Below are 11,572 nucleotides of genomic sequence, written 5' to 3'. Positions count from 1 at the left end.
TTGGGGCTACTAGCAAAGATGCCGCACTGGTGGGTAAGCAGGCTCACGTGTGGCTCCAGCCCAGCTCCGTATTCTTTCTCAGGAACCGCGCGCCCGGCTTCCCAAAGCACTGGTGTTTCAGAAAATTGAATGCGCCTGTTCAGCCCATTTTCCTAACCATGTTCAGCTGCAGCAACAACAAAAGCTGCTTCTCCAGCTCAGACCCAACCTGCACTGAGCTCTCCGCTTCTACTCCACATGTAGCAGCCTTGGCCTCAAGGATGGAGGCCAGAGCCCACGCACCACGCAGTGCCCTCCGGGATGGCACCCTTCCACCAGGGCCTTCATCCAGTGCTTGCTGGGTCTCACTACGGGGCAGCTGGATGCCTCTAACTAGAACCAAATGGAAGTTGTTTTGCCCTGATCCAGATGTAACTGCAAAGGGAAAAAAAAAAAATCCTAGATAAATGTGTCGCCTTGACTAAAGAAAACAAACTGGAATTGTGTGCTGCGCCTCACAAATTTCAGTTCCTCATTTTGGGGGTTTGTTTGGAGAACGTAGCACGAGACGACTTAGGACGGTGTGTTAACCTCCAGCATCTCCAAACACTAGTGGTATGTCCATCAGCACCTGTTGTTCAGCACGTAGCTACTGGGCAGGAAAACAACAAAAGAATCAGTATTTTGCTGTAAATGAATCACCAAATTGGGGCCTATGGAAGTGCCCGAGTAGAAGAGGCCTTCTTTCTGGAGCAGTCTTGAGAAACATCCAAAAGGAGACCTCCCTCCCTACTTTTGCATTTACTAAAGTGCAAACTAAGGAAAACCTGGGTCCTTGCACTGATACCTGATGATCAGCCCTAATTAACAGTCACCCCGAAGCCACGGCCAAGCTGCAGTCATGCGGGGACTCTACCGTACTGGCCCGTGTTCACATTCACAGTAGCAATGAAGGTGCCGGATGAGCAGCCTGCAGCTCCACGTCCACGGGCTCCAGCTGTCCCCTTCCACTGTGGTCACACCCCCCCACGCCCGTCCCCTCTCCACTGGCCGCTCAGGTGTGGCTGCACAAGTCCTGGGAGCGGCCGGCGGGAGGTGCTCCGCTGGTGCAGTCGCAGCAATGGGCCCCTCTCTCTGCTGCACTTAGAAGTAGTCTCTTCTCCTGCTCTCATCGCTGATGAAAGATGGGTTATACTGTCCGGGGAAAATGCAAGAATGCCGTGATCCTGGCAATCCAGTGTAGGCCGGGTAGAGTCCATTTCGTTCAAGTTCAGGATTCCTTACACTTGTAGGCTGGTGGCCAAAGAGAAAAGAAGAAAAGTCAGTTTATTATTCTTGGGTTTAAATTTAATAGTTAAGAAAAAAGAAACAATGAATGCTATATTTTGACGAATTTAAGATGGAGGCAGCTATACATAGCAGAGCAAGGTCTGACCTAGAAGTCAGGACCTCCCAGGTCGTCTCTTTATGGAACCTGGGATCCCTTTGCCCATATCTTTAAAGTGGGTTTTTAGAAACATTACATAATCAAGAGCAGCCCAGTCATCTTTATTTTATTAAAATTTATTTATTTATTTATTTTTGGCTGTGTTGGGTCTTTGTTGCTGTGCACGGGCTTTCTCTAGTTGCGGCAAGCGGGCGCCACTCTTCGTTACGGTGCGTGGGCTTCTCATTGCCGTGGCTTCTCGTTGCGGAGCACAGGCTCTAGGCGCGCGGGCTTCAGTAGTTGTGGCACATGGGCTCAGTAGTTGTGGCTTGCAGGCTCTAGAGTGCAGCCTCAGTAGTTGTGGCTTGCGTGCCTGGTTGCTCCACGGCATGTGGGATCTTCCGGGACCAGGGCTCGAACCCATGTCCCCCGCATTGGCAGGCGGATTCTTAACCACTGCGCCACCAGGGAAGTCCCAAGAGCAGCCCAGTGATTTCAGACCAATATAGGAAAAGACCTGGGTTAACTATTATCTTGATTATTATCAAGAGTAATTATTATCTGATTATCATTTTGACTTTTAAAAAAGAGTTTCTCTGCGAAGCACAATGGCTTTAAATCCTCTCTGGTATTTAGCAGAACACTATTGTCCCTGCCAAGAATGGGGGACTGACCTTCACAAGGCCACCTGTCGGAGGTGGAGTTAGGACCCCAAAGCAGGAGGCCAGCTGATTCTCAGGTGTCTCTGACCAGATCCCAGCTTAGTGGGTTGTGACTACCTACCTAACGCAAAAGGAGCCCCTGGGGAAGGCCCTGGCTGCTTTGAGGAGGCCCTTCTTCAGGGAGAAATGTCGGCTTATAGAAACAAAACACTATTTTCTGCTTATTATAATGTGGATCCCAGAAGAGCCCAGTGTACACCTGAGACCACTGTGAGGGACAGCCCACTCCCTCAGGTGACAGCTTAGGCTCTGCTTCTACAGACTGCTCAGCCTACTGTCTGAAATGAAAATGGGGTTCATGTAAGCTTGTGAGTGCATCTACTTAAGACAACTCTTCAGCTAATGGCCTGGGAACACGCAGCAAACATGGGTCCTGTGATGCTGTAGGCCTGTCAGTTGCTCTGTCCTGGTGCTGCCTGGGGGCTGAGGAGTCCCTAGTGAAGGTTGTTAAGTGTGTGGGTACCCCTGGGAGAGATACCTGCTCAGTTACGGCTGCAGCTATCAGAGGAAAAAGACTTTCCTGACAAACAGAGGGTAAAGCAAAGCTCCTATGCATAAATATCAACAGAAACATACAAACTAGATCTATCTTTGTATCTACATTTATCTTTCCCCTTATTTCTTTTTGTTCTTCCTCCAGGCCAGGTTCAAATTTTTCAGAGTCCACTGAAACTACAGCTTCCTTAGCACGAATGCCCCTCCCATCCAAAGTCTGAACGCGCAGGTTAATCTCCATAGCAACCAGAGTGGTTGTTCAGTCTGTTAATAGGATTACCTAAAGCTATTAAGTCCCTTGAAACCTTAGGGCAAGGTTTCACGTTTACTGCTATACTTCTAAAGCTCTGCAAGGCAGGAGAAGTCACTTGCCAGCTGTTTATTTTTCAGCTCAGGTATCACCGCCTGTGTTTGCTTCACGGCTGATGCAGTGTAACATGAAAGAACGGAGCAGGCATGGGAATATGACATGAGTTATTCAGTGTGGGACAGAAGAAGCAAGGGTTCAAGGTGGTCTCTCATCTTTCCAAGTGATGCACTCCAGGGATGGACATAGCAAATTATTAAAGACCTAATGAATCTTCCAAACCTCTGACAATTCAGGATGACACTGAATTGTTCTCTTTATACCTTTTCCCAATCCCTCACTTTCAACTACCCAACCACATGATGTAAAGCATGGCAGACAAGAGATAAAAATGAAAGTGCCAAGGGCTAAATGTCATTAAATTCTTTCTCTATCTTTTACCTTCCAGTCCTGTGACTTAAAAGCAAGTTCAGTGACAAGAAGGTTATTGCTGCAACCTCATAAAGTACATACCGTGCTCTGTGGAAATACTCTTCATAGCTCAATGCTGAAACTAATAAATCCCATGCAAATAGATAGTAAGTAAACTGAATATTAAACTATGTGAATAAGAGGCGTAGGCCACCATTCTTTTTAACCTTTAATGAGCTGGAGTGCTTTTACTACAACAAAACAGAATCCGTTGGGAGTTCTCTGGTCGCCTAGTGGTTAGGATTCCGGGCTTTCACTGCCGTGGCCCGGGTTTAATCCCGGGTCAGGGAACTGAGATCCCGCAAGCCACGTGTCGAGACCAGGAAAACAAAACAAAAAAAACCCCAAAACAAACAGAAAAAACAGAATCCCTTTAATTCTCCGAGGAAATTGGAGCCGGGAGGTCACCTGGGCACGGGAATACACACCGAGTAATACACATCCGTCATCTGGAGGAGGTTTTTGGTACTTCCATTCTCATGCATTTCAATAGCTTCTCGGCCCCATTCTTGTGAGCGAGGGTTCTTGGGGTACTCAGCATATGGGGACATTTGGAAATCCCCACTTTTGAAGATGAGCTTGCTTATGTCGTTTTTATTCTTTCTGCAAGGGAAAACAATTGAAATAAGTTCTGTGAAGAAATGCTATCTGTGAAAGCACCATCTAGTTTTTTGCAAGGAAAATCAGACCTAAAGATACCACTATACATTTTTGTAGCTGCCCACTGAGGAATGTTATTATTGTTGTTATTATTTTTAGTATTTGCCTATAAAAATGCGATTAGGGGCAAAAAAAAAGATGCAAAAAATCTTCCAACCCAAAGGGTCAGGTTATCGTGGGTAGAGAGGACAAAGACAGCTGCAGTGGAGCAGATTTAGACCATTCTGGGGGACAGAGGTCACTGTACCGTGGGGTCAGCCAGGGAAACAAGAGTCATAAATTCAGAAGATGTTGCAGCGGGAAGGGCCTTTAGGATTCTTTAGTCCAGCAGTTCCCAACCTGCTTGAGGAGCTCTGGGGATGGGGCAACTCTGGCTTTGTGAAGGATGTGACTTGTCCTGGGGTCACGGTTGGCTACTAGTAAAGCTGGGGCCAGAATTCACGCCTCCAACTCCCCGGCCACTGCTGTTCCACCGCATGAAGCTACTTCAGGAACCACGAAAACAGTATGTTTTGTGTTTGCAGAAATGCCCACCTGTGTACATACCCACACAGACTCTCATGTCAGCGGGGCAGGGAAACCCTAGGACTAGTTCCCTAGTGGTGAGAGTTCTCTGACTACAAACTGGTGGAGGATGTGTTATTCACCTTCTGCAATGGGCCTTGAATCAGACATTTTTAGTGATATTTGTCCTGGGTAAGATAATCTGGAGTTTCCTCCCTCTACACCTCGCTTTCCTGTAAATAAATGTTCTAGGGAAGGCACCAAATCATTCAGGATCTTAAAACCAAATGTCCAGCATGGGGCTTAGGCGTTGTCCCTTCTTACAAGTTGAGAACAGACCTGCCATTGTGTTGCTCCCTGGGGGCTGGAGCATCTTGTCTCAAACAATGACTTACAGCGACCTTCTCCCAGGGACCAATAGTCACAGGCTCTCTTTCCCCAAATGGCTACACTACCTGGTACAGGACACTGAGCGGATAGGAGGCTTCTGTCTCCTGGAGCACTCAAAGTCTATCTCTCTAGCTCCTAGTCTCCTACCCAGATTTTTATTTCCACTCACACAGTTTATCTCTGATGCTTTGATTGCAACGTTGTGAATGACAGGCATGGGCTGAACCATGAGGCCTGCATCCCTGGATGGGCAGTTGGAGCAGCTAGCTCTCTGCAGCATTCCTGGAGACAGAGGATATCTTAGAGGATATCTTAAAATGTCCTTCAGGTCAATGGTTGAAAAGATAACTTGCTATTTTGTAGGTCCCCTCCATCTGCTATGTCAGGATAATTCCTGCCATTTATTATCACCTAAATCAAAAGTCTGAGTTTTCCCTTATCTGAATAACCAGAGAAGGGAACCAATTCCTTTCTTTTTCTTCCTTTTCCAAACGAAACCCAATCCCACTGCTGTCCAGGAAGCCTAGAGCCAAGTTTACTACTGTCTGCTCATCCACATGCCTGCCACCTCTCCACTGCTAAACATTCCAGGCAATCCCTTTCGTCTTTGTTTGCTTCTTAATTTTCCCATTTAAAGTATAAAAGTCGGGCTTCCCTGGTGGTGCAGCGGTTAGGAATCTGCCTGCCAATGCAGGGGACACAGGTTAGAGCCCTGGCCCTGGAAGGTCCCACATGCCGTGGAGCAACTAAGCCCATGCACCACAACTACTGAACCTGTGCTCTGGAGCCCGCGAGCCACAGCTACTGAGCCCACGTGCCACAACTACTGAAGCCCACGTGCCCTAGAGGCCATGCTCCACAACAGGAAAGGCCACCGCAATGAGAAGCCCGTGCACCGCAACGAAGAGTGGCCCACGCTCGCCACAACTAGAGAAAAGCCTGCGAGCGGCAATGAAGACTCAACGCAGTCAAAAATTTTATTTAAAAAGTGTAGAAGTCAATGGTTTTTAGTATATTCAGAGTTGTGCAACCGTCAGTTGTGCAACTTTGGAACAATTTCATCACCCCAGAAAGAAACCCCACACGCCTTAGCCATTACTCCCCAGTTCTCCCCGCTGCCCATCCAGGCCTAGGCAACCAACAATCTACTTTCTGTCTCTATTTGATTTGCCTATTTTGGACATTCAAATAAATGGAACCATACATGTGTGGTCTTTTGTGACTGGCTTAATTCGCATAGCATACTATTTTCAAGGTTCATGCATGTTATAGCGTGTTTCAGTATTTCATTCCTTTTTATGGCAAATAATATTCCATTGTATGGATATATCACATTTTGTATATCTATCCATCAGTTGATGGATATTGGGTTATTTTCACCTTTTGGCTATTACGAATAATGCTGCTATGAATACTTGTGTACATGGTTCGGTGTGAACACCCGTTTGCATTTCTCTTGGTATAAGAGTGGAAATGCTGGGTCAGATGGCAATTCTGCTTAACGTTCTGAGGAACTGCCAGACTTTTTCGAAGTGACTACACCATTTTATGTTTCCACCAGCAGTGTCTGAGCATTCTACTTTTCCCACATTCTCACCAACACTTTCTACTTTCTGGGTTTTGTTGGTTTGTTTTAGTAGCCATCTTAGTGGGTGTGAAGTGGTATCTGATGTTAGTTTTTCCCTGATGGATAATGACATTGAGCATCTTTTCATATATTTATTGGGCATTTGTGTATCTTCTTCAGAGAAATGACTATTCAAGTTCCTTGCCCACTTTTAATTGGGTTGCCTTTGATAGGGACAGAGTAAAGGGACAAAATAAGTGATTAAATAGTTAATCCCACTAAAGGATAAGTAAAGAAAAAAGCATGGGAGACCCCTGTAAGTTAATGATCACTCAAGAAAGCAGGTTTACTTAACCACAAAACCAACCTGGCTTGCTTAGCAACAAAACCATGCAACAGAAGCTTGAGACATGCCCCCAAACAGTAAAACAATGGTAAAATGCGACCCACATGCTGCCCAGTAAGGTAAGTTAATAATTCCTAGGACACGCTCCCTTGCATGCACTAAAAACAAACATACAGGGAAAACATGACGTTATACTAAAACCTGAGATGATTTACCATTTTTAGCATATGTTACCACCCTTCTGCTTATTTAAATAGTGCCATGACAGTCCCGACTTCACCATGTAGGGACAAGAAAACTCCCCCACCTGCTGTGGAGGAGCTGATGATGGAAGCGTGACGTCCACTCAACAACGGTCCTCTCCCCCTCCCCATTCTTCCTTTGATTATAAAACTGTAGCCCACTAAGTTCTTAGTGTGGTACCCTCTTGCCCACAGGCTTCTAAACCTCACAAGCATCCTATTCTGATAAATCACTTCTTATCTATCACTTTGCTGAATTCTTTCTGCACCAAGACAGAAGAACCTACGCTCTACTAAGTCCCAAAATGCGTTCTGCGGTTTCACCTTTTTATTACTGAGTTGTAAGGATTCCTTATATATTTTAGATACAAGTCTTTAATTAGACATATGATATGCAAGTACTTTCTCCCCTTCTGTGGGTTGTCTTTTTCACTTTCTTGATAGTGTTCTTTGAAGCAGAGAAGTTTTAATTTTGATGAAGTCCAATCTGTCTTTTTCTTTTGTTGCTTGTGCTTTTGTGCTCTTTTAGTAAAAATCCCATTTGCTGTCCCTTTCTTTCCCAGATGGTACTACCTATCATGAATTTCCCTTTTTCCTTTTTTTAAATGGTTCAGTCATTCATTACGATTTAATACTGTAAAGTACCCCAGACATTCTTTAAAAGGGGTAAAAATGACCCTTGCTCAGCACAGGCAAAGAAGGAGAATTAAAATGTGGACTCTTGGCACTCACCTGCAACAGGTAACGATCAGTGCGATGCCCAGGATGAGTAGAAGCCCACCTCCCGCTGCTGCGATCACCACAGTGATGAGCTGATAGGCTAAACAGGTTTAAAAAGGAAAAAAGTGGATTGGTAAGAGGTAATGAATGAATAAAGGAATACCAAAAAATGGTCCCCTTCCCCGCCCCACGGCTACTCCATGCCTCAGCTGGTGACTACTTTTCATTTTCTGGGCCCCCAGCAAAGGCTGCTTGGGACTAGCTCTGCATTTTCTCAGTTGAAGGGGAGCAGATTTTGCCATCCCCAAATATGCCTCTTTGGTATATTTATTATTTTGAGCTGATATTTTTGAGAAATTGCAGACACAAGAGAAACTCTGAAAACTGAGTATTAATTACCCATTTGTAAGGGAAATTTACATTAGAAAGAGGCTTGTACCAGGAAGAGAGCTAATACCACAGATAACTTTTTCACCTGAGAGACTTATCTGCTTGGCACGCAACCTTTGTGTCCCAAACATTTCCTCTTATCACTTTCCTGTAAATTGCATTTTTCCCTTTGAAGCCCTAGACCCCTAGCCCTTTCCTCAGCTCAGGAGGGTATATGAGCCTCAATCATCTGGCTGCCTTTTGAGTCTCATGTCTTTGTGGGGCTCCCGTGTGTATGCGCATAATTAAAATTGTTTTTTCTCCTGTTACTCTGGCTTTTAATGGGAGTGGGGAGGGGGTGTCAGCCAAGAATCTAGAAGGGTAGAGGGAAAATGGTTATCCCTCCCCTATACTATTTTGAGCAGAGTTTCTCTTTCTCAGCCACTCCTAGAATGGGGGCTCCCAAATTCTACCTGCAGACCAGCCCGATGACATTGTTACCAATCCACAATCAGAAGAGAAAAATAAAAGAGATGCATACATTTTTCAAAAACTAAACTCTTTTGGGTTGTTTTTTCCCTAGTTTTAATACCTTCTAAAATTTGGTCCTTCCGACTTTTTTTCCTCACTTAATACAGATGCATTTTATCATGTGTAAATTATGCCTCCAGTAAAGCTGCTTTTTAAAAAGTAATTGGAAAAAAAGAATATTTTCTTGGCTACTTCCCACCCTTGGTGGTTAATTGTTTTTTAAAATTTTTGAATTGATGTAAAATTTTTTAAATTTGGTTTTAGGTTCTTACTTGATAAAATAAAAAGAAGGCAACCCTAGGTTAGATTCCACAATTTTATAAGAAATATTACCCAGAGTGTGGGAATCACTGTATAACCCATGCTAGAAACTGGGTAGTCTCAACACATACACAGTGAATTTAATTACCAGAAATTAGCAGTCATAGAAGCAAGCACAGATCATATATAATAATATTAAAATTTTAATTAATTGGTTTTATACCTATGTATTTCTGGAAAACATATTTTCAATAAAATCTGTTAAATATTCAGATTGTTTTTTGCTGTGGAAATATGATTATAATTGTGCTCTCAGGCTGTAAGGTCCAGGATGAAAAAAAAAAAAGAGAGCCAATGACCAGGTTTTCTATAGTAAATTAGGATGGAACCATACTCTCTAAGGTATTCAGGTAAAGTCAAAGGATAATGCACAGAGCTGACAACGAGCAGACTGTGAGAGAAGAGCAAATACAAGTCATGCAACCATTTACCTGTCCTTTCTTGAATTAAATAGCACAGAAACCTGATTACTATGAAAAACCGTCAATATTAAGATATCCAGGAAACAAAGCCAAACCAAGGAATGAGTTCATTCTCTCCCTCACCTCCTGACACATCTACTCAAGCTTCATTTTTTAAAAAGTGAGGACAAAAGACACATCTCTTGAATTTGTCAACTTCCTTTTATCTCCACCAACACTACCCTAAGCCACCATCGACTGCTGACCAGACAACTGTAATCACCTCCTAACTCATGATCCTGTGCCCAGTCTTGCCCACTCACTTCAAAAACCAAATCTGACCATGCCATTTCCCTGCTTCAAAAAACCTACAGAAGCTCCCTTTGTTCCTAACCAGAAACCAAAGTCTAGTTCTTGCTTATCCTTCCACACCAAGTTCATGTTTTCTCACTTCCGGCAAAACAAGCGAGCAGTCATTTTAGAAGTGACCCTTGCAAGTTGCTGCAGCTGTGGCAGGTTCCCCTTTGAAACAAGCACCTGTGTTGTGTCTAAAGAGACAAAGGGGGCTTCCCTGGTGACGCAGTGGTTGAGAGTCTGCCTGCCGATGCAGGGGACACAGGTTCGTGCCCCGGTCTGGGAGGATCCCACATGCTGTGGAGCGGCTGGGCCCGTGAGCCATGGCCGCTGAGCCTGCGCGTCCGGAGCCTGTGCTCCGCAACAGGAGAGGCCACAACAGTGAGAGGCCCACGCCGGTCCGGGAAGATCCCACATGCCGCGGAGCCCACAATGTGCGGAGCGGCTGGGCCCGTGAGCCATGGCCGCTGAGCCTGCGCGTCCGAAGGCTGTGCTCCGCAACGGGAGAGGCCACAACAGTGAGAGGCTCGCCCACCCCCTAAAAAACAAAAAAAAAAAAAAAAAAGAAGTTTAAAAAAGAGACAAAGGCAGTGTAGACCAGTGCTTTCCAAACTATCTCTGGACAAGGACTAGTTCTTGGCCTGTGCTTTTGGATATTATTTTTAAATGAAGAAAATAAAGTCTCATTTGTTCCTCTTGTCTTTCCCCCCAGGTACCAACTATCATGAATTTCCTTCTCTCCTTTTTTTAAGGCATCTACTGCAGACCAATACTTCCGTAAAATACAACAAAGCTATTTATTTTACAAAGAATCCCATGCTTGGGTGTCACAGCCATGTCAGTGTGAACGATTCTAAGTGCTTACTCTCCGTTTCTTTATCATCTTGTCGCCATCCTGTCTCAGTTCATAGTTCCCACACTTGGAGGGGTGCCGTGTTATGAGGTGGTTTGATATGATTTCAGGTCCCCTTGTTTGTGATAAGAATGAAATTGTTTTTAAGAATGAAGTTATTGGGGAATTTCCTGGCGGTCCAGTCGTTAGAACTTGGCATTTTCACTGCCGGGGCCAGGGTTCAATCCCTGGTTGGGGAACTAAGATCCCACAAGCCACTGGGCATGGCCAAAAAAAAAAAAATGAATGAAGTTATTGTTTTGATATAAAAGTGAAAATGTATTTCAGGATGTCAGCATCCACATCTGTGGCTGCCGACAGCACTTACTAGTGCTGCTGGGGGCTTAATAAGAACCTATGAAGAAGCAACATGAACAAGGGGACATTTAGACTCTAAATACTCAGAGTTTGTGGGGACTCTTGTGAGTGTTCGGTCTGGACAAGGCTATCCTTTGCTGATCTAAATAGCTCTCCGAAGACCTTGGGGCACCAGCTCCTCCCATGGTAAAGGGGACTCTTCTACCGGTAGTGGTGGAAGCCGGGCAGCACAGTGGCCTCACAAAGATCATCCTGCCTGTCAACACGAGTGTCCTGATTCCCTAGCAACGTGCTCTGGAAACAAGGACTGTGGTTTTTGCACTGACAGTTGGAAATCTGCTGAACTGTTTCTCCTGAGAACCAACTTGCTGAAAGGTACACCTCAATTAAGTTTGGACTTTATTCCTTTCATCTCCCCTTTCCTAGAACAACAGTGTGATAAATATGTGATTAGTTTGGACTGTTATTTCTTTATTGACTTATTAAGAGACATCCTTGGGCTTCCCTGGTGGCGCAGTGGTTGAGCGTCCGCCTGCCGATGCAGGGGACACGGGTTC

At 44.9% G+C, this 11,572-nt stretch overlaps 1 protein-coding gene across 1 annotated transcript; it reads right to left on the bottom strand.

Annotated features, from left to right (window-relative positions):
• Nucleotides 1–1,122: 1,122 nt before the first annotated feature.
• Nucleotides 1,123–7,929, bottom strand: LOC103072909 (protein HEG homolog 1-like; the record flags this gene model as incomplete). The annotated part of the gene is made up of 3 exons (XM_007449709.1): nt 1,123–1,272; nt 3,829–4,003; nt 7,842–7,929. Coding segments are annotated over 3 exons (413 nt in total), but the record flags the coding sequence as incomplete, so codon positions are not given.
• Between the last annotated feature and the right edge of the window lie 3,643 nt (nt 7,930–11,572).

This window comes from Lipotes vexillifer, unplaced genomic scaffold (assembly GCF_000442215.2).
Source record: "Lipotes vexillifer unplaced genomic scaffold, Lipotes_vexillifer_v1.1 scaffold1378, whole genome shotgun sequence".
In the NCBI taxonomy this organism is placed as follows: Eukaryota; Metazoa; Chordata; class Mammalia; order Artiodactyla; family Lipotidae; genus Lipotes; species Lipotes vexillifer.
Note: the sequence above shows the minus strand (reverse complement) of the source record. Positions and strands in the feature narration are given on the sequence as shown.